This window comes from Strongylocentrotus purpuratus, unplaced genomic scaffold, assembly GCF_000002235.5.
Source record: "Strongylocentrotus purpuratus isolate Spur 01 unplaced genomic scaffold, Spur_5.0 spur5_scaffold_16, whole genome shotgun sequence".
NCBI lineage: Eukaryota > Metazoa > Echinodermata > Echinoidea > Camarodonta > Strongylocentrotidae > Strongylocentrotus > Strongylocentrotus purpuratus.
The window spans coordinates 33,438,377-33,463,420 of record NW_022145601.1 but is presented as its reverse complement, the minus strand read 5'-3'; the positions used below and the strand labels follow the sequence as shown (position 1 = coordinate 33,463,420).

General features: G+C 33.7%; 2 protein-coding genes across 5 annotated transcripts in view; one reads left to right on the top strand and one right to left on the bottom strand.

Moving 5' to 3' along the window:
- The first annotated feature begins 4,191 nt into the window (after positions 1-4,191).
- On the top strand, positions 4,192-7,005 carry LOC105442150. The gene is made up of 3 exons (XM_030987621.1): positions 4,192-4,320; positions 5,447-5,579; positions 6,428-7,005. The coding sequence occupies exons 1-3, from the start codon at positions 4,281-4,283 to the stop codon at positions 6,684-6,686; spliced, it is 432 nt and encodes a 143-aa protein (XP_030843481.1). The 5' UTR covers positions 4,192-4,280; the 3' UTR covers positions 6,687-7,005.
- A 14,049-nt stretch (positions 7,006-21,054) lies between these two features.
- LOC593730 (lipoma-preferred partner) overlaps positions 21,055-25,044 on the bottom strand; it is a 44,707-nt gene continuing 40,717 nt past the window's right edge. For all 4 annotated transcript variants that reach the window (XM_011674016.2, XM_793199.5, XM_011674017.2 and 1 more), the window contains one exon: positions 21,055-23,780. In XM_011674016.2, coding sequence (XP_011672318.1) covers positions 23,670-23,780 — 111 coding nt within the window. In that variant the 3' untranslated portion in view covers positions 21,055-23,669. The remainder of the gene's footprint in view (positions 23,781-25,044) is intronic.

The following is a 25,044-nucleotide window of genomic DNA, read 5'->3' as shown; positions in this document are numbered from 1 at the left end:
AGGACCGAATTGCAGATTTTGTTTTACAACCATGATAGATATAGTGAATACATAATACGGTTGGTTGTTGTTAAATGTCTACCTGTAACAATTTGAGAGAATGCCTAAGTAAATGCAACCATGACTTAAACACCTTGCATGAATTTTTATCGCTTGATAATATTGATTTTTGTCCTTGTAAGAAATATTTTACACCTGATGAGTTTAATACATACATTACAAACAAAGCAAAATCTGCAAATCCACTTTCATGTATCCATTTGAATTCAAGAAGTCTTCTTCATAGTTTTGATAATAATCACTGAATTCTTAAACAGTGTGAAACTAGAGCCTACAGTACTATGTGTCACAGAAACCTGGTTCCAGGAGCACACCATACACCCTTTGTGTAATATAGAAGGTTATGAATTTGAAGGCGTTAGCCGCTTGTCAAGAAGGGGTGGAGGAGTTGGGATTTTTGTAAACAATAATGTGCAATATATAAGACGTCCCGACTTAGAACAGACCGATAGCTGTATTGAAAGTGTATTTGTGGAAATTGTCAATAAGAATTCTGGTATAATTGTTGGGTCAATTTATAGGCCTCCGGATCAGTCTGTTGATGATTTTTTAGAGAGATTCTCAAATGTTTTTAGCGTTGTAAATAGGGAAAATAAAATTATTTATTTATTAGGTGATTACAATATCAATTTATTGAATGTAGGTAAAGTGCAACATGTTGATAATTTCATCAATTTACTATTGTCGCATCATATGTATCCGTTGATAGACCATCCTACCAGAATCACTGACGACACAATTTCTTTGATTGATAATGTAATTACTAATAATGTAGACAATGTTGAATCAGGAATATTTATAACAGACATCAGCGATCATTTACCTATATATTGTATTAGCTGGAATGATATTCAATCTCAGCAAAATTTGAATAAGCCATTAAGAATAATCAATGATAAAAGTATAAATTGTTTTTTAAGATCCCTTCAGATGGTTCAATGGTCTTGCCATAATAACAATCCAAATGTAAATTATGTGCAATTTTTAGAGAGGTTTTTAAATGTATATAATCTGTGTTTTCCTTTAGAATGTTTGAAAAAAACACCCAAAAAAATAAACCATTGATCAATCCTGATATTCGTAAGTTGTCAAAGAAAAAATGTCGTTCATATCGACTTTATCTGAGAAACCCAACACCGTATCGAAAAGAAGTGTACAGAAAATGTCGGAATAAAGTCAATAATATGATTAAACAAGCTAAAAAACACTATTTCATGGAAAATTTTGCAACAGCCAAAGGGAATATGAAAAAGACTTGGAACATAGTTAATTGTGCAATGGGTCGTGTAAATAAAAAGTGCGGTATTAATTTTTTGATATCTAATGATCAGGTGTTACATGATACCTCCAAAATGTGTAATGTATTTAATGAATATTTTATTAATATTGTATCTGAATTGAAATATCCTGTTGATCAGGGCAATAATTTAAATTTGAATCCTTGTCGTTATTTGGATAGGAATTCTAGTACGTGTTATTTTAAACCAATCACATGTTCCGAGATCATTGATATTGTGTCTAATATAAAGAGAGATTGCAGTCCTGGGTACGATGATATAAGTATCAAGGTTATAAAGAAATCTATACATATTTTATGTCAACCCATCTGTGCAATATTCAATCAATGCTTAGATTTAGGTATATTTCCTGATGAATTAAAGATTGCTCGTGTGGTTCCTGTATATAAAAATAGTTCAAGTGAAAATGTTGCAAATTACAGACCCATATCAGTCTTGCCAATTTTCTCTAAAGTTTTAGAAAAATGTATGTACAATAGATTATTTGATTTTATAAGCAAGTACAATATATTATCTTTGAACCAATATGGTTTCCGTCCTGGACATTCGACGTCATCGGCTCTTATTGATTTTGTTCACACTGTTGTTAATGCTCTTGATAACAAGAAATATATGATTGCAATGTTTTTAGATTTGAAGAAGGCTTTTGATACAGTAGATCACGCTATTTTATTACACAAACTTGAATTATATGGCATAAGAGGTATTGTACTTAAATTATTTGAAAGTTATTTATCAAATAGAAAACAATATGTTGAAATTTCTAAATGCAAATCACAGCAAGGGACTATCTCATGTGGGGTACCACAGGGTTCTATCTTAGGACCACTGTTGTTTCTTTTATTTATAAATGACCTTAGTAAAGTATCTAAATTATTACATTGTATTATGTTTGCTGACGACACCAGTCTGTTTTTATCCCATCCTAACTGTCCGGACTTACATAATCTATTCAATTCTGAACTTGAATTAATATCTGAGTGGTTTTACGCAAATAAAATGATAATCAATGTAGCAAAAACCAGTTATATTATTTTTAGTAATTTATTGATACCAGATTATCTTTCAATTAGAGTGTGCAATACAGATATTAAGTGTGTAACGTCAGTAAAATTTTTAGGCATTACAATAGATCATAAACTTACATGGAAAAATCACATTGATAGTCTGTGCAATAAGCTGGCAAAAAATATAGGAATAATGTATTGTTTAAGATCATTTCCAAAGGAGATTTTTAAAATGATTTATTATGCAATTGTATATCCGTACCTTAATTATGGTATTCTTGTCTGGGGTAATGCAAGTAATAATCACATTGATAGATTGTTTATTTTACAAAAACGTGCAATACGAAATATGTCTCATGCACCTTACCTTGCCCATACCAACCCTTTATTTATTGAATCAGGTGTTTTGAAATTTCATGATATATATGTATTTCAGGTACTTATATTTATGTATTTATGTAACAATCACCTCTTGCCAGACTATATTAAAACATTCTTTCAGTTCAATAATGAATATCATGGTTACAATACAAGAAATGCTAATGATTTTCATTTACCCAAACCGAGGCTCTCATCTTTTAAAAACTCAATATTATTTCAAGGACCCCAAATCTGGAACTCTCTTTCTTCAGATATTAAACAAGCAGTTTCGTTAAATGTTTTTAAGTCAAAATCTAAGCACTTTATTTTAGACAGGTATTCACCAAGTTTGTTTGTTTAAATATATAGGTATACTCCCCCCCCCCCCTTTATGTTGTTGTAAGTGATTTGTTATTTTTTGTAGCGTCCTTAATGTATTATGTTACAGGGTCAGCTAATCACAAGGCTTGTTCCTTTCTTGCTGTCCCTCTCATACTCAATCCAAATGTATACTTTGTTATTAATTTTTCTTGTGAATTTTATCCTTTGTATCATGTTGATTTATGAATGTTTGCATGTGTTTTCTGGATTTTTATGAGCAAATAAATTGAAATTGAAATTGTGAAATATTAACTTTACAGTAGCAATAATAACAAGTTACAAAAATTGCAGGAAGTCCGTGGTTTTACAAAACAAGGATACAAATATTTTGAAACAAACTTATTTCACCCACTGAAAGAAAATGAAACTGATGAGAGGGAAAAAGGGAAGAGATGGAGAAGGAAGGAGAGGGAAAAAAGATGGAAAGATAAATAATTAGGTAGTGGGAGGTAGAGAAGGCAATTGGAAAGAGAAGAGGCAAGGGAGAGGCAAGGGAGAGGCAAGGGAGAAATAAAAAGGAAAAATAAGAATGTAAAGAAAGGCGCGGATCTATGGGGGGAGCTGGCCGTGGCCTCCCAAAACAACAACAACAACAAAATCTAAAATCTAAATTAGTGCTCTTACCCCCCCCCCCCCGCCCTTTTCACCAGCTGGCTGAGTCGCCGCTAAATATTTTCTCGAAAATTGGACCATTACCCCTCCCCCCCCCCCCCGAAAAAAAAGGCAAAAAGTGTACATGTATCTTCGTTATTAATGGAGAGCTATTTGATCGTTTTCTTCTGCACGGGAGGCAAACATTTATCACACTTGGTGCGGCGGCTCAGAATCTTCCTCAAAGACAAGCACATAGCTGTAACCCCATCTGTAAATTATCTATAATCCTACCCTAATACCAATATCATGTATTTTATATGAAAATAAAGTTAAAATTATCTTTACTTGTTCATCTCATGTAATTCATGTGTTATCATCTAGAAATAAATAAATTTATATTACATTCGATCATTTTTTCCTGCCAATTTGATTAATATTATCGCTTAATAATATCCAATGACAGAATGTCGATGCAAGCTCCTTCCGAAATACTGATCATACTTTATACTTCGAATTGGATTTCAACGAGAAAGCCGATGACCTGCTGGTGAAGCTGAAAGTAAAACAGTCAAAGTGTTCGATGGATATAAAGTTCAGAACACATTTCCTTGCTTCTCGTGGTGGGTTCTAAAATAATTTTGTTTATTTGTTTTGTTTGATTCTAGTGAAGGAGGCTCTGTACTTCACTTTGACTATAAGCCGCAACTGTAACTAAATTAACCATGCTAAATTATTATTTTGTATTTGATAACCAATGCATTTAAGTGAGCCGTTTTTAATAAAAGTTATAACTCGAGATATAAAAATGTAATAGCATTTGATTATCATGGCTACCTCCTAAAATAGAAACAAAATAATTTCCATTGCCCCTGTCGGATGAACTAGAAATGGAAATCTTGACTTCGGTTCTTTTTTTAAAATCTAAATTAATTTACTTTCAACTGGCAATATTAGTGAAGGAAGTTGATATCTTTGTCAGATCAATCGAGTTTTAAACCAAGCTCCAACTTTTGTGAGAGGTAGGAATCTCCTTGTCATGGACGAAAATTACGAGTGTCATGGGCAGACATGGACTTTACCAAAACCCGGAATTTCCTCTTTAAGATAAAAACACACAACGTACAGTGTGCTTTGTACTCAGTGTTTAATCTCTATTTTGTCCTATTATTTCCGCCCCCCTCGCAATTTTAAGACAGAAGCCCAAATTGAGATGTAAGGATTTTGCTTACTTTAATCAATACAAATTTGTAAAATTCAAACTTAATCTCACCAACATGTATTGAATTTTGATCATTAGCAGATAACAAAAACAAGTGTTGATAATAATGAGATGAGGTGCCATGATTTAATCAATGACAAAATGATTATTATTTTGTTGAGTACTCAATACCCATCATTATGTAAAAGTCCACCTTTATATTAGGTTTTCTTTTAAATAATTATGATAAATAAATTTAAAAAATAATGAAAAATAAATATTAACAAATAATTTTTAAAAAATATATAATTATAATAAAATGTAATGTATAGATAAATAATTCCCTTTGAAAAATAATGCTTAACAAGGCTTCTAATAGTCAAAGAGGGGATCGAAGGTGTAACGTGGAAGCATGACAAAATGATTATTATTTTGTGTGGTCAAATCGTAATTCAATACATATGCAACATGATTAAACAAACAATAACATGAACATTACGAATAAATATTCTAACGAAGTGAACCCAAATTCCTCCTCTTACAATCAGGAATAACCGAGACATCACTAGGAGACACAGTTTCCACATCCCCGAGTCCGTCGCCATCTACATCGGATTCAGTCGCCATTTCTTTTCAAGATGCATCGGCAACAGCCGGTGAAGTTTCGACTTCCAGAGACAGGTTAGAATTCTTTTCTAATCGCTAAATGACTAAGTAATGGCTTTTTAATCATTCTTGATCAAGATCTCAATCATTGGATATGCCAAAACTTCGGGAATAATATTCCATCGGTAAAATTATTCAGCGTAGATCAAAAGTGTATAAACTAGGAATTGTTTGCGTTTTGGTACAATGGTTTTGCAATGTATTTATCAACGTCCAGTAAGACTACAATTCTAGATTTGTATTGAAAGGTGTATGAGTATTTCCCCCTTGTGAAACAGAGGAAATAAACATAGAATAGAATAAGATTTGTAATAATTTGTCGAAATTACATTGTTCATTTTCCAGACCGTATTTGACATTATTGAGTACTCAATACCCACCATTATGTAAAAAGTCCACCTTTATATTAGGTTTTCTTTTAAATAATTATGATAGATGAATTAAAATAATAATGATAAAAAAATAATTTAAAAAAAATTTAAAAAAATATAATTATAATGAAATGTAATGTATAGATAAATAAATACCTTTTAAAAATTATGCTTCTATAGTCAAAGAGAGGATCGAAGGTGTAGCGAGGAAGCATGAGATATCGTAATTCCTGAAGAATGAATGCTCCAAAGGAATTGAGAGCTTACAAAGGGGTATCTACCAAAAACGTGAAGAGAATTGAAATATAAATTGACAAAATCTCCCATGGCAAATCAACCTCTTAGTTTTAGCTTTAAAAAAAAAATCAGAATACTTTTACCTAAATTAATGGAGAGCTGCTTATGAAAATTGTAACAATACGACAGACTCAAATTCATATTGAGTTGAAAAATACTTTATATAATATGTCCTTATTGTTTAAATCATTTTAGTGACACGGTATCAGATGGAAAACTGAATACTCTTGCAGCCCACATCCCTCCCGATAAATACCTTCACCTGCCCGACAAACTCGGTATTGAGTACAATGAGGCATCATGTATTCTCAAGCAGCACGGTAAAGACTATAAGGGAGCGATGAGAGAGTGCCTTTCTATATGGAAAAACAAGTCGCGTGGCAGCTTCACCGACCTGAAGCGGATTTTTGGTAGTGTTCATTTAGGTGGTATATGGAAGCAATATATGAAATAGATCTGATGTGAAAGAATCCTTGAAAGCTTTTTACCTAAATGATGCATAGCGAAAGCTTACTATTTCACTATAGTTAAGAAATAGGAAAAAAGATATCAAGTACTTCGAAGGCTGTCATGAAGTGTTAGGAAACCGATATACATCTAAAAACTACTGACCATCAGATAATCATCGGTATTGATACATTAAATAACTACTGACCATCAGATAATCATAAACCCAAAATACTTCAACTATACTATGCACATGGCGACATGCATTAATTCCACGTTTTTATGTTTTAATCACATGTACGAGTTTTACAAGTTTATGTAATGGAGTAATAATAATTAATGGGTCTTATTAAATACTTAAAGTTAAGAATTGTAAAAAGATCTTTTTTTTTTACGAATTTGTATATATTCATAATATTATGTATTTCGATTTTTAAGTGGAATAAATTAAAAGGTTTTATGTTGAATACGAAGTAACATGAAATACAGATGATATACACTATTCACTAATTCTTTTCAAATGTTCTTTATCAGCACGGTTATCACCATTGATTATAAACTTAAACGTTCGAGTGCACGATGAACAGTGTAAGATACTGTGTAGAGCATAAACAATAGAAACTTAAGGGGCTGAAATGCAGAGTCAAAATAAAAAATAAATTGCACATTTAATGTTTGAAGCTATCAAGCATATTTTCAACTTTTTTGAAACAAAGTAGGGTTACAATACCACTGCTGGTAATACACATATCAGATTACTCAAACATAAGCCGAATTATAGTAAACGTTGACTATCATATGAATAACGACCATTGCATTTAGATTAATTATATCATCATATCATGACGTACAGTTTATACTTTCGTTCATAGATCTGCACATGTTAAAATTCTAATGTAATTAGGTCTCGTATAATACAACATCTCAACGTTGAGTTTATTAGATTTTTGTGCATAAGTCTGCACATCATAGTGGTGAATGTCCATCGCATATATATTTCATATAATATCACAATGAAATAAAGATTTGTTGGGCATAAGTCTGCACATTATAATGGCGAATTTCCAATGCATAACATTTTAATATGATATCATTCTGAGATTGGATTTTTTTTTGTGCTTAAATGTGCACAACATATTGATGAATATCCATTGCATATATATTGTTATGAATTATTATACTGAGATAGGATTTGTGTGCATACGTCTGCACATCATAATGGTGAATATCCAATGCATATAGATTTTATTTGATATCATAATGAGATTGGAGTATTGTGCATAAGTCTGCACATTATAATGATGATTTTTTTCCTATGCATACATGTATATATTTTTTATGATATCATACTGCGATTGGAGTTTTTCTGCATAAGTCTGCACATTTTAATGGTGAATGTCCTATACATAGCGTACATGTATATATTTTATATGATATCATTCTGCAATTGGAGTTTTGTGCATAAGTCTGCACATTATAATGGTAAATATAGATTTTATATGATATCATATTGCAATTGCAGTTTTGTGCTTCTGTCTGCTCATTATAATGGTGAATGTCCTATACATAGCCTACATGAATATATGTTATATGATATCTGCTGCGATTGGAGTTTTGTTCATAAGTCTGCACATTTTGATGGTAAATGTCCTAAACATAGCGTACATGTAAATATGTTATATGATATCATTCTGCAATGGAGTTTTGTGCATAAGTCCGCACATTATAATGGTGAATATCCAATGCATATAGATTTTATTTGATATCATAATGAGATTGGAGTATCGTGCATAAGTCTGCACATTATAATGGTGAATGTCCTATACATAGGCTACATGAATATATTTTATATGATATCTACTGCGATTGCAGTTTTGTGCTTAAGTGTGCACATTATAATGGTAAATATAGATTTTATATGATATCATACTGCAATTGCAGCTTTATGCATAAGTCTGCAAATTATAATGGTAAATACAGATTTTATATGATATCATATTGCGATTGGAGTTTTGTACATAAGTCTGCACAATGGTGAATTTCCTATGCATACATGTATATATTGTATATGATATTATGCTGCAATTTGAGTTTTGTGCATAAGTCTGCACAATGGTGAATTTCCTATACATACATGTATATATATTTATATGATATCTGCTGCGTTTGGAGATTTGTGCATAAGTCTGCACATTATAATGGTGAATGTCCTATACATAGCCTACATGTATATATTCTATATGATATCTGCTGCGATTGGAGATTCATGCATAAGTCTGCACAATATAATGGTGAATGTCCTATACATAGCCTACATGTATATATTCTATATGATATCTGCTGCGATTGTAGATTTGTGCATAAGTCTGCACATTATAATGGTGAATGTCCTATACATGTTTAGCCTACATGTATATATTTTATATGATATCTGCTGCGATTGGAGATTTGTGCATAAGTCTGCACATTATAATGGTGAATGTCCTATACATAGCCTACATGTATATATTTTATATGATATCTGCTGCGATTACAGTTTGGTGCTTAAGTCTGCTCATTATAATGGTGAATTTCCTATGCATACATTTTTAAATTGTATATGATATTATACTGCGATTTGAGATTTGTGCATAAGTCTGCACATTATAATCGTGAATTTCCTATGTATACATGTTTATATTTTATATGATATCATACTGCAATTGGAGTTTTGTGCATAAGTCTGCACATTATAATGGTGAATTTCCTATGCCTACATTTATATATTTTATATGATATCATACTGCAATTGGAGTTTTGTGCATAAGTCTGCACATTTTAAGTGTGCATTCCTATGCATACATGTATATATTTTATATGATATTATACTGCGATTGAAGTTTTGGGGATAAGTCTGCACATTAAAATGGTAAATTTCCTATGTATACATGTTTATATTTTATATGATATCATACTACAATTCGTCCTTGTTTTCACGAAGTGACGGTAGTGAGGAAAATCGTAATGCAAAGTGAATGCAATTTTTTTTCACTACCGTCGCTTCGTGAAAACAGCGACGAATTGGAGTTTTGTGCATAAGTCTGCACATTATAATGGTGAATTTCCTATGCCTACATTTATATATTTTATATGATATTATACTGCAATTGGAGTACTGTGCATAAGTCTGCACATTATAATGGTGAATATCCAATGCATATAGATTGCATATGATATCATAATGGGATTGGAGTATTGTGCATAAGTCTGCACATTATAATGGTGAATTTAATCTGCATACATGTATATATTTGTTAATGAAATCATACTGCGATTGGAGTCCTGTGCATAAGTCTGCACATTTTAAGTGTGCATTCCTATGCATACATGTTTATATTTTATATGATATTATACTGCGATTGAAGTTTTGGGGATAAGTCTGCACATTAAAATGGTAAATTTTCTATGTATACATGTTTATATTTTATATGATATCATACTGCAATTGGAGTTTTGTGCATAAGTCTGCACATTATAATGGTGAATTTCCTATGCCTACATGTATATATTTTATATGATATTATACTGCAATTGGAGTACTGTGCATAAGTCTGCACATTATAATGGTGAATATCCAATGCATATAGATTGAATATGATATCATAATGGGATTGGAGTATTGTGCATAAGTCTGCACATTATAATGGTGAATTTAATCTGCATACATGTATATATTTTTTCATGATATCATACTGCAATTGGAGTACTTTGCATAAGTCAGTACATTATAATGGTGAATTTCATATGCATACGTGTAAATATTTTATATGATATCATACTGCAATTGGAGTTTTGTGCATAAGTCTGCACATTATAATGGTGAATATCCAATGTAAATCTATTTTGCATCATATTCTTGCAGACATCATGCACCTGGAATTTGGACCTAGCCTCCAACTAATATAACTTCAATCTCATTTTACGACAGTTTTACTATGTAATCTCAAAAGTTTCGTGATTGCGCATATTCTGACTGAATGTTTTTACCCAGCTTTTCATCTCCGCCGCGCGCTCTCTCTCTTTCTTTTTTATTCCCCTCACATTTCTCCTCTGTCTTTCTCTGACTTTTACATCCGATCATGTTGTAATTCGTGTACAGGGCTTGTGCCGGTTGTTATGCAATTTCTGAATGATACTATCCGAAACTTTACTTGCTACTAGTTTTCTTACTATATACATGTATAATATTAAATCTAATTTGATAGGAAGCTGTCCAGACAAAACATGTATTTGTTATCCCAATTTATGTATTATATTTTACATGAAATTGCATGATTTTATCTTTGTAAAAATGTTTTAGAGATGTAATTCAATAAACTTAACTGAACTGAACTCTCTCTCTCTCTCTCTATATATATATATATTCATAATAAACGTTGTATTAAACATGGGATTAAGATGTGCGAATCCAACATAGGTCTGTTTGAACCTAGAAGGGCACTTTACTAAGGTAGCGTCCTTCTTGCTCCAAATACACACCAGTAATAATAATAATAATAATTAACCGTAGCGGATCGATGGGGCACATACCCCTCCTCCCCCGTGTGTTTGAGTTTGCTCGTATGAGAATTTCACGCTAGTACCCCCCCCCCCCCACCCCCACCCCCTAAAGGGTCCTTGACCCAGCTTTGGGGCTATATATTGTAGCTAAGCACCTAACTTTTGTTTTCTGAAACTTACGTCAAAGTAAAGACACGCCCGATCGCGAACAGGTAACACTCATTAACGTGCATATTTGTATAATGCAGAATTAATTCGTTCGATCACAAAAAGGGGGGGGGGCGATTTCTATCCTATGTGGATTCGCATTGGCCTTTGTACATATCAGAACGATGTCACCCCATGTACTATCACCCTCTACCCTCTACCCTCTACGACTACCTCTTCGAACAATCTTGTCGGATAATTTGACCACCATGCACTTATCCGAAATGTTATCTATCCAGGCCTGGTTAGTCGTCCTAGGCGGTCAACTATATGGGTGTAAGTTAGATCGCTGTCCGGAGGTATAGGGGTGTGAATGGTTGTCCCACTTCGGCCCTCATATCATTTACCCCAAACTAGAATTCTTATTCGGGTTTTTTTTTAAATAGCAGTATACAATTACACAAAACAGAATACACCATATCCCGCATAGGTGGAATTACAACGGAAGAAGTTACAGCAAAGTTTGCTCTTTTTTATCCGACCTAGTATGCCTATCTGTGTAATAATAATACTAATAATAATAAGAGTGGCTACTTGTATAGCGCACAGGTCCACCTTTCGGTGCTCATGGCGCTTAGAGAAAAGAACATGTAACAGACATAAGAAAGAAAAAACTCAATAAACCGAAAAACAAAATTCGAAATTCTCCTAGACATGGTAAATTAAAATATGTGTATGTTTGTTTAAAAGATGTACAACATTTGCTTCGGCTAAACTAATCGATTATCTCGTGTATAAAGATCGACCATTTCTTTTACTAAATATACACCTAGGATCATCCATATCAACATTTAACAAAAGGTTGATGCAGTGCCACTCCGCCCCTAATGAGAATAATTGCTAAGAATCAATATATATTATATATAGACATTCAATATAACCGTTGTATTACAAGAGATCTAGATGCGCGGGTCCAATATACGTCTGTTTGAACCTAGATGGGCACTTACTCATTTTATACAGAGGTAGCGCCCTTCTTGCTCCAAACAGACATTGATTAAAATACACACCAGTGGCGGATCAATGGGCACATCCCCCCCCTACCTGTTTTTGTTGTGTTTCTTGACTGTTTGTTTTTGTTTTAATTTTCGTTTTGTTTTGTGTTTGAGTTTGCTCGTATGAGAATTTCACGCTAGTCCCCCCCCCCCCCCCTATTGGGTCCTTTATCCAGCTTTGGGCTATATCCCTAAAGTGAGAACATCTAGTCCCTCATAACATGCCTTTTTTTTACATTTCAGATCTCTTCTTCAAGGCTTACAATCCTTGGGTATCATATTGAATGCCATTTGTTGAATGACTAGTTTTTGCCTATAAGCTGCCTTGTAACATATAAGCCGCCTTGTAACATAGACATATTTTTTCTTTTTTGTATTCATCTATATTTTTCAAACTTGGACGTTGCTGTTTAATACCAAGCTGGAGACGAACGGGCAGATCCGGGACTGTCTGAAAGAAGAATTGGGGCGGGAGGATAGGACGTTGTCTTTTCAGTTCCTCGAAATCCACGATGTCTTTGTAGCTAAGCACCTAACTTAGGCGATCAACTATACGGGTGTAAGTTAGATCGCTGTCCGGAGGTATAGGGGTGTGAATGGTTGTCCCACTTCGGCCCTCATATCATTTACCCAAAACTAGAATTCTTATTCGGGTTTTTTTTTATATAGCAGTATACAATTACACACAACAGAATACACCATATCATAGGTGGAATTACAACGGAAGAAGTTACAGCAAAGTTTGCTCTTTTTTTATCCGACCTATGCCTATCTGTGTAATAATAATAATAATAGTGGCTACTTGTATAGCGCACAGGTCCACCTTTCGGTGCTCATGGCGCTTAGAGAAAAGGACATGTAACAAACATAAGAAAGAAAAAACACAATAAACCGAAAAACAAACTTCGAAATTCTCCTCGACATGGTAAATTAAAATAAATTAAAATTGTGTATGTTAGTTTAAAAGATGTACAACATTTGCTTCGGCTAACTAATCGATTATCTCGTGTATAAAGATCGACCATTTCTTTTACTAAATATACACCTAGGATCATCCATATCAACATTTAACAAAGGTTGATGCAGTGCCGCTCCGCCCCTAATGAGAATAATTGCTAAGAATCAATATATATTATATATAGACATTCAATATAAACGTTAAATTAAACATGGGATTTAGATGTGCGAATCCAACATAGGTCTGTTTGAACCTAGAAGGGCACTTTACTAAGGTAGCGCCCTTCTTGCTCCAAACAGACATTGATTAAAATACACACCAGTGGCGGATCGATGGGGCACATACCCCTCCCCCCCCCCCCCCACTATCACATCTAAACCTGTTTTTGTTGTGTTTCTTGACTGTTTGTTTTTGTTTTAATTTTCGTTTTGTTTAATGTTTGCGTTTGCTCATATGAGAATTTCACGCTAATCCCCCCTCCCACCCCCCCCCCCCCCCGCCTCACCCCCGGACAGCGTTTAAACCACTGAGAATAACGCTCATGTTTGTCGATAATTTCATCCGGCTATTATACCCCAACCTCCATTGAAAGTTTTGTATCGATGCCCCTGTGTATATGGTGTTTTTTTTTGCCTTATACATGTAAGTGATGCTCTTGCGCACTCACGTTTCATCGCCATGCAGCTGAGTTTATACAATTTTAATGATTCCTCATTCTTTGTTGGTAACATTGTTCAGATGAGAGAAATGGTGGTAATGATGAGAAAAAAGTAGTAGGTAGCGATGTCAATGCTAGATGTACAATTAAAGATAATCCGAAATTTTGAGTGAAAACAGACCATTATTAATGATAAAAATTGGGAAAATCTTGTCTGATCGATTCCTAAATTCTCCCAACTATATCATCATAATTTAATTGAATTTTAGGTGAGTTCAAATCGTCACAAAGCAATGGATAGGCTTTATTTACCATTCCATACATTTAAGTGTCTTGGACAACACACACTTAATTGGTTTACAAGTTATCTGTATGAGAGATACCAAAAAACCACAGTCCATGGTATATATATGAGTTTTGACCTATTCAATCTGGAATTCCACAAGGGTCCATCCTTGGACCTCTTCTCTTTATTATGCTCATCAACGATTTACCCTTAGTACTAAAAAATTGTAAAATAAATATGAATGTTGATGACACTATTTTATATTATGCTAGTAATGACTTTTCTGAACTTGAAAACAAAGTAAACGAAGATTTAGTAAATGTGAACAAATGGCTTGATGTCAATAAGTTAAGTTTAAATATAAATAAAAACAGAATACATTGTACTAGGAACAGAAAATCGTCTTAAACTAGCACGTAATACAAATTTGAATATTAGCATAGATGGAACCCCTCTGAAAAGAGTTACTACATGCAAGCATTTGGGAGTGATTGTGGATGAAACTTTATCAAGTACAGACCATATTAAATCTATACAAAAGAAATGTAGTAGTGGATTGTTTATGTTAAAATCAATACGTAATATTGTTGGTAAAGACATTGAAATTAGTATATAATGCATTGATTTTATCCCACCTCTCCTATTGTGAGGTTAATATGGGGAAACTGTGGAAAGTGCCTTCAAAATTATCTCCAAAAACTTCAAAATCGGGCAGCTCGAATAATAAATGATACCCCTTGGGATTCATCCGGAAGCTACAACCTTAATAAACTTGGATGGGTTACGCTTGAACAGAAAAGGAAAGAAAATATCGCTTTAATGACTTTCAATATACTTAATAAAAAAGCCCCTTCTTATTTAATTGATAAATTTTCATTCAGTGAAAGACCACATAATACGAGAAGTGGCAATCTATGTATTAAGACAATCCAGCCTAAAACGGATAGTACCAAACGCGCATTTGTGTACAGAGGCGCTTGCCTATGGAACTCACTACCACACGAAGTGCAAGCTGCACAAACCAAGTACAGTTTCACAACAGGACTTAAAAGAATAACCAATTTATAATAATATACAATATACTATGCTCAAATATGTCTTTGAACTTTTGAATGTTTCCTTTTTATTTTTGATGTGTCCATTTGTGTGTTGTTTAAATTTATATTGTTGTGTATGCATCTGCTCGGGTATTTTTAAATTTCCATATGATGTAATAGTTTCATTTAATTTTTTTCCGAAAATGATTAAATAATAGAGTTTTATCTGCTGTGCTTGTTATTTTAATTCGCTTTTAAGTGACCTTTTACTGACTTAAATAAAATAAAATTGTAATCATATCCTTGATTGTAATAATGCAATATCTTGACCAGCCACATTTGATTTTATTTTTTTAATATATCATTTCTGGAAGTTTATATGCACTAGTAACAATTTGTATTACCTATTTTAATTTGAAGTATATTTACAATACTCTTGTTTGGACACTCATGATAATTGTTATTCATATAAATATACTTTTTCGGCAATACTATTCTATCGTTATATTTTTAGATATTTATCTTGATTATTTACTGTTTGTTTAAAATATGTCACTTGATGTACCATTATCATTTTTATGTTAATTCGATGTATTTACAATGTTTCACACGGCCCCAATGGAAATCAGACTTGTAACTGTTTGGGATTTTTTAACCGTGTATAAATAAAGATATCAATTCAATTCAATTCAGTGTTGAAATATTTTTAATAGCCCGTTTTATGTCTTATTTTCATGGAAAAACGGTTGGGAAATTAAACAAGGGAAACGCTCTCGGCGGTCTCGCCTGCATAACGCAATTCAATATGATAAACCAGAACGTCAATGACGTAGCGCTCATCCGCATCTCACAACAACAAATATCGTAAATTTTATGTGGTACACTTTTGAACTGGTCAAAAAATAGAAATTTGATGCCCTAGCTGGAAGGGACATAATTTCATTTCATTTGCATAAAGTACCATAAATAATCAATGGAGCAAAATCTCACAATTCTGTGTAGAAGTTTATTGTTCCAAATTTAGCTCTACCAGATAAGGCAAAATCGGTCAAGAAATGAGGGAAAAGAAGCAATTTTTGTTATTTTTGGAATAAATTTGCATAAATTACCATAATTAATTAATGGAGAACAATTTCAAAATTCTGTGTAGAAGTTTAGTGTACCAAAGTTAGCTCTACGATATAAAGCAAACCAAATCAAAATCGGTCGAGAAATGAAGGAGAAGAAGCCTTTTTTGTGATTTCGAATAAATTTGCATAAATTAGCATAGACGATGAATTTCACGATTCTGTGTAGAAATTTTAAATCCCCTCCTAGCCCTATCATATGAAACAATCAGAATCAAAATCGGTTGAAAAATAACGAAGAAGAAGCATTTTGAAAATCTTAATGTTGATGCCACAACAAAGTCTAAGTTTGTTTACCTTAAATGGCCTTTAACCTTAACTTAGTGACCTGAAATTCTACTCACATGATTGGGGAGACTTGATAACCCTATAGTCCAAGTTTCATTGACTAAGAACTTATACTTTTAAAATTATATCAAAAATTCAAAAACTTAACCTTAGGTTAAGTTTTCGATGATGATGCTACAACATAGTCCAAGTCTGTTGACCTGAAATGACCTTTGACCTTGACTTTGTGATCTGAAATTCTACTCACATGATTGGGGATACTTGATTACCCTATAGTCAAAGTTTCATTGACTAAGAATTTATACTTTAAAAATTATACCAAAAATTCAAAAACTTAACCTTAGGTTAAGTTTTTGATGTTGACGCCGTCGCCGTCGCCGCCGCCGTCACCGGAAAAGCGGCGCCTATGTCTCGCTTTTTGCTACGCAGGCGAGACAAAAATTGGTTGGGAGAATTTACTGTTAGAGGGTGTTGCACAGTGACGCCTTCACAGAAAACCATAAATAGCTACTTACATCAGTGGGGTACTCATTCTAATCAAGACTTTTTTTTGTATAAACTCATAAACATAGAGCAAGACGATGGTGGACGTTATATATTAATAGACAATAGCAATTCAAGGGTGTATAGAATTGTGTTATGTAACGTATAATTGCCCCCCCCCCCCGTCTACTAAGAAATCCTGGATCCGCGCCTGCATTGGAGACCATAAAAAGCAGTACATGATAAGGTCTTTTTAAATCAAGCAACAGTTTGACCCAATGACAATGCAGAAACTGTGTGGGTCTGGATACATGCTGGCGTTTTTTCTATGCACATCACATTTTCACTTGGCAGCCAAAAGGGGGGGGTTAACCCCCCCCCCCCCCCTCCCCCCTCGTAGACCCGCCACTGTTTATATAGGAACCATATGATCGCGTGGTCGCTAGCGAATCAAAAAGAACTTCAGCGGCACCGTCTTACACTTATCTCTCACCCTCTCTCTCTCTCTCACACTCTCTCTATCTCTCTATCAAATCCAAGTTATATAATTAGTGAAGCATATAACTGATGCCTTTTGTCTAATGGAAATAATATGCTCACATCCTGTGTAAATTAAACTGACAAGTTCAAAATGTTACTGAATGACAAATAAAATGTTGTTGGTGCAGTGCTTCACCTGTTTAAGGTGGATTCATGATTAAACGAGAAATTAATACACTGCTAAGTATGTAACACATAATTTACTCCACAAATCAGACAAGGCAGATACAAAAACTAATTGAAAAATGCTTTTAATGACAAAGCAATATCTTAAATATAAAATCATCTTTTAAGTGAGATACATCCACGCATAAACAAAAAGCGATGCAAGTTGAGCAATTTGTTTTTTAGCCACTGAAATTTTGAAACGTGAATTGAACAAATATAGGGACAACAAGAAATGAAAAAGAAATGAAATAGTAAATATCTATACAATTTTCACTTAACATGTATACTCTAAGGTATGGTTATTTTCTCATAAAACACTACTTTAGAATGAAATGCATTTTCCAATATTGTTGATAAATACATGTACATCAAACAGAACTTAAAACTAATAACTGATCGACATGTTTGTATTTGTATCGCTGTCTTGTATTACATGTGATATAAAGCATGATGATTTCTGCAGGCATAAGAACGATTCTACATACATGTATTTCATGTGTCAGTAAGCTAATTATTTTTGTTCTCGTTGCTTGGTACTGGTAAAAGGATGAGCAAATCTCATACATTTTCTACAAGTTTTGAGAGTAACAAGACATTTCTCTATAATACGATGGGCGATTCTCAATTCATTTACGTTTTGAAAGTAGCAAGATGCATGTATTGCTCAATTGCTCTATCTGTGTTAACATATCACAGGCTATACTATATATTTATAAATGAACAATTTTAAAGGGATCTTAAAAATAGAAATACCTACAAAATAATACAACAGGTAACATATTTGAGAAAAGTCAAACACATATTTAAGAAAATATAAATGAAAGATACATCGCACTGCCAGTGTAAATGAAGTGTAATGATTTTTTAAAGAAATAATTGTTAATCATATTAGTGAGTACATTAAGAGGCAATAATGCTCCAAGTCCAATATGGCAAAATGTGTTAAAAAATTGATATATGTTTACAAAGTCAAGCTATTAGTATATCCTTATACGTGTACTATGTTCCCGGTATGACATAATAATCCAGGTTATCTCTCCCACTGAAAAGCTGATTATAATTTAAATAAAATTGTTTTAATATTAAATTCATGACTTGTAAATAATGACAGTTCTGAACTGGGGCCAGTTTCTTCCTCTACACTGCTTATCTTGTCATCATAATATTTACTGGTAATATATTTCTCATTTTGAAGGCTTAAAGGGACTTGGTAACATTGTTCAGATGAGAGATAGTGGTGCTAAGGTAGTGACTTCAATGCTAGATGTACAATTAAAGATAATCTGAAAATTTGAGTGAAAACGGTCCATTATTCATGGTACAAACTGGGAAAAACTGATCTGATCAGGGAGGTGAAAGAAAAGGAGGCGAAACTCTTGTAATTTATTCAAACGCATTCTTGAGTTCTAAAGCGTAACAATGGGATGTGTAACATTCCACTTGGCTTTGAAGTTCCATGCTCCGAACCGCGCTTCCACAGCAGAGACTTTCGGAAGCCAGGCACCAGTTTTACATTTATTACAAAATATTAAATTACCGGAAAAATTACAGAGTAAATCAAAAACTTTATATGGGGATTTTATTGGGAATAGTGCATCAAACAATTTTTCAAATTTAGAACTCCGTCCTTCCTTTAATTTGTGTGCCAGAGTTGGTAAAAGAAAAATTACATCCTGTCAAAAACTCAATATTTTAGGATGATGCGCTAATTTGTGCATGCTTTAAAGTCCCGTTATTTGATCCATGATTTACAATCTTCAATAACATTAAAGGTAATACAAAGTTTTGGTATGGGGTCATGAATTTGGTTTAAATGAACAAATTGGAAGCATATGCGATCCTACAATATTCAGTGATCGTTGTCTCGGTCAAAATCGACTCTAAAGTTATGATATTGTAAATAATAAACACTTTATGTTGAATAGCTCCCTCTCAAGGTCAAGATATTAATTAAGCTATAAAACAATGTTTATTAACTAAAATCGGCCGATTAGCTATTCCCGTTCGAAAATTATATACCACAACTACGTATTCAGAGATTTTCATGGTCGCAGCTACCATTGTACGGCCGTAGGAGCTTTTTGAAATTTATCAAAATTTACCGGGAGCACCGGTAAATCTTTATATTCAATTTTTCTCGAAAGCAGACGTGTTTTAGGGCCTAAAATTTCTAGTACTTTTAATACATTCACAGGGGCATCCAAATATATATAAATTGTAAAGAATCACTATCCACCCATTTTTCAAAATTTCCCAAAACTTTGTAATACCTTTAAGTTTGCTAATGCGTGTTTTCGCTTTTTTTGTTGTATTTTTCAAGTTTAAAAAAGGATGAAATTACACAAGTTTGTGTTCGCTTGTTCTACTCTTTACACATTCAACAATGGATGAGAAATCATTGGAAGGGACAGCGAACAGTTGCTGTGATACCATTTTCTGATGTAGGAATTCTAAATCCTGGAATTTCATGCGCTCTTTTATCTCACCACCTGGTCAACAGTTGCAGATTAGCGCATAACTTTTCGGTGGCTTGGAGCATGGGGTCAAAGGAGAGCGGCTTGATTCCAGTCCTTCTCTACCACGTCCCTGATCTGATCGATTCCTTAATTCTCCAAAAACTATATTATTACAATTTAATTACATTTTAAGTGAATGGAAATCTAACAAAGCAATAAAATGGCTCTACATTCCATTCCAGACATTTAAGTGTAGACAGATTTTGTATAGCCTGTTTTATGTCTTTTTTTTCACGGAAAAACGGTTGGGAAAATTCAAAACTGGTTGGGAGAATTTACTGTTAATCACTGTTAGAGGGTGTCGTACATCGACGCTTTAAAAAAAAAACATAGATATCTTCGTGGTTTGAGAATTTTTACAGGATTTTTTGCATGTCAAAGGGTTAGTACAGCAGAAGGAATATAGTAAGTAACATTTTATACAAAAATTAAGCAATTTTTTTCATCAACCTTCAACAATGTTACCAAGTCACTTTAATACAGGATCCACACGCTTCCAGAATCTAATGGGTTAAAATGATATACTTTCAATGCAAAGAATGTACAAATAAATACACAAGTACAACAGCATGATTACAGTCTATACTTGTATTCCAGACACATGGAAGCACGCAATGAACAATGTGAAATAAAGGGGAAATATACAGAAAATTAATTTATTCAATGCAAAGAAAACCCATGCTTATTTCCAATTAATCAATCCCTAAAAATCAAAAAAAGAGAAAAATGCAAAAAAAGAAGATAATAATCATAAAGTACCTGTATAAATGTTTTTTTCTGTACACAATATAATTCTTTTTCTTTTCGAGTTGATTTCATACAATTTTTAATTTAACAGTATAAGGAGCCTTCAAACAAACCTATGCTCATTCTGAAATCCAGTTTTCAACTTTTGCAAAATTTTTATCTTACAAACCTTCAGAATTGTTACTGACAAGCAAAAGAAAAGAGTACATAAATCCAAATAATATTGGAGCAGTCATATAATTTTTACTGAATTTGTTGACAAAGTGTAAACCACATTCTATTAACCCCAGCCCTATACCTTACCTATGCTTATAATATCAACGTCTTAATTTTTTTTTTTAATGATCAAACCAATTTACATTTCGAGATATGATGATAAAATGATTAATAAATACACTCTGTATACTTCATGAGATGACTCTCTTTGATTCAGACGCAGTACTATAATGCATACTGTAGTACCCATTCCTTTCATATCATACCATCAAATCTAGTACAACCTCGCTGATCAGGAACCAATAATTTGTTTATCATGTAACACTGATTATAAAGGCAAGTCGAGATAACTTTTCCAATATGTCACCATCATCGTAAATATTAGTAGACCCCAAAATTCCATCCGTTCCATTCCGACATTCGTTAAGTTTATATCCCTACTAAAGCTTGGAGCAGCCCAAATAATCAGCAGAATTTCATTTTTTGTTGTTTAGTATACAAATAACACATGTCTGCGAGTGCATTAGTGAATGCACGCATGTTAATTAACATGAACGAGACTTGTCGAGTTCATAATTGTCCGTCTCATTGTGACTTAACCAAGTGCAGTGCCTATCACTAATGCACGAGCTAAAAACATATATTATTTGTTTATAACATGGGTCTACAATACAAGTATGAAGTCGAGGAATTGATGGTTGTTATTACCAAAATACAATGCACTCCACGTGTATATGGTATTAAAATTAATGCACGCACACGTGATCCATTCCAACTCATTGAGTACATTCTTTAACCTATTTTATAATTTCCTTTATTGAATTTTTCTTTTAATCACTTGTCATGCAGACTCGTGAAATATGCTTATCAGCTCGATGGATCAACTCTTATATCCCACTCAAGGCCATTCAATATTATACAAATATCATTATTTGAAGAGAGTAAATTGATACGATTGAGCTTTACATATTTTTAAAAAAAAGTAGTTCACTTTTTTAAATGATGTGCATACTTATTCAAATATCAAAGGCGGTGTTGCTTAAAAGATCACTCAAATATATCATACATTATCAGACAATTTATGTTTCTCAATTCACAACATGTAGAAAGTTTGAAGATATTTAATATTATATGTTTCTGATTATCCCAACTAGATATTTGTTTATGGCAGATATCATGATGGCAGGAGTAGAAGAAGTTGAATAACATGACATAAAAACTGTTTTGTTCTATATTAGCTAGACTTTAGATCAGCCGACACAAACAGTTTGATATCTTTTAAAAATGAAGTTTAGCAGTGAAGATAAAATATATTTTGTAGCAAAGGCAGTAAATATACTTAAAGAATTCTTCCTTTTAAAGAGAATTCTATTACTATCAAAAGTTATGTATGTTTTGTGTTCTATATGTTTTGTTATTGTTGACCAAATTCATAGTGGAATTCAAATACATCTCTAAGGAAAGAAAGTTCATTCATTCTTAACCACTAGCCAGTCATCTAGGAAAAGGGCCATAAATGGTTTATCAAATGGTTCTATTCTACATAATTTTAAAAAGTCTAGGCCAACCTCCTTGGTGAAAACTAAATGGGTTTTTATGTTTTTATGTTTGTTTTCTTGGAGGTGGGGGTCTTTTTGTTTGCTTGTTGTTGTTGGGTTTTTTTCAGGCAATATATGCCAAGCCAATTAGGCAGTTCTGTATAATTATTTTGAAATAACATCCAGACCACACCTACTTGGAAGTCACATGGCATTGAAATAACCTAGGACACATCCCCTGACTGATTACTATGCAGAGAGCACCTCCTGTTGCACTCTCCACACATGTATGGTTTAGAATAGTATAAGATTTAGCAAGTCATTATCTAGGGATAAAGTAGGCCACGCCTCCTGTGGGTTGGTAACTATGCTGAAAGTGACTGGACACACCTCCCAAGGGTTGGTAACTATGCTGAGAGCGACTGGACACGCCTCTTATGGGTTGGGAACTATGTAGAGAGTGACTGGACACACCTCCCATGGGTTGGTAACTGTGCTGAGAGTGACTGGACACGCCTCGTATGGGTTGGTAACTATATGCTGCGTGATTAAACACGCCTCCTGTGGGTTGGTAACTATGCTGAGAGTGACTGGACACGCCTCGTATGGGTTGGTAACTATATGCTGCGTGATTAAACACGCCTCCTGTGGGTTGGTAACTATGGCGAGAGTGACTGGACACGCCTCTTATGAGATTGACTGGACACGCTTTCCGTTGCATTCTCTGCAGAGGATATGATCATCCAGTGGATAGCATCCTCTTCCATCTGCTTCAGATGACAGCAACACTCCACAATCCTGTAAGGAAAACAACAAGAGAATGATGATCATTGATATTATTATCATTAAATAATTTGTGTCACATGTGTCTGAGAGGTAAAATCCCGGGAAGGGGGGGGGGGGTACTCACATATTAGGACAAACTAGGGTGTGTCGCTGTAATGGGTAACTTTTTCACAAAAATCCTTGAACATGGGTGTAACTGACTCTTAACAAAAATACCATTAAACATGGATCTGATTTTTTCAAAATTTGAACAAAACCCAATTTTGGGGGAAAATGGGTCATTTTTCTCGAAAAATGACCCCAAATGATGGCTAGAGGTTTCGAGGCTTGAGCGGCACACCCCGTCCACACCAAATCCGAGTATCCCCCCAGGGGTAAAATGTAAACTGAATCACTGTGACCCTTAGGTCTCTCCTCCCGATATAACTGATTAAGGGTGTGCACATGGACCACTATACTAGACTATACCCCTAGTCTTATATGAATAGAGCAGTGGGTTTTTAACATGCAAAGGTGGTGACTCTCCTCTACATAAGGCCTCAAATTAACTTCCTATACAAGTCTACTTCAGAAATGAAGTGTTTTTTTCTTAACATGTAAATGAATGGCAACAAATGTCCTATGCCTATTTACTGGGTTCTGTGATAAGATACAGAAATCTGAAGTGTATCACACTTTCTGCATAATATTATGTAAATAAAAACCTGTGTGTTTAACTACTTCGTATACAGTATCTGATGAAGGTTCCAGAAAGAATTGTTGGTATCATACTAACCTCACACTTGTAGCACTGTACATGGATGCTGCGATCTAGAGCTACGATACGAACCGTCTCTTCCCGACCGTCATCAGGCATAATACTACTTCATATCTGATCAAGGTTTTAGAAAGAATTGTTTGTATTATACTAACCTCACACTTGTAGCAGTGTACATGGAAGCTCCGATCTAGAGCTACGATACGAACCGTCTCTTCCTGACCGTCATCAGGCATGAGATCAAGGTTTTAGAAAGAAAAGTTTGTATTATACTAACCTCACACTTGTAGAAGTGTACGTGGAAGCTCCGATCTAGAGCTACGATACGAACCGTCTCTACCTGACCATCATCAGGCATGAGATTAAGGTTTTACAAAGAATTGTTTGTATTATACTAACCTCACACTTGTAGCAGTGTACATGGAAGCTCCGATCTAGAGCTACGATACGAACCGTCTCTTCCTGACCGTCATCAGGCATGAGATCAAGGTTTTAGAAAGAAAAGTTTGTATTATACTA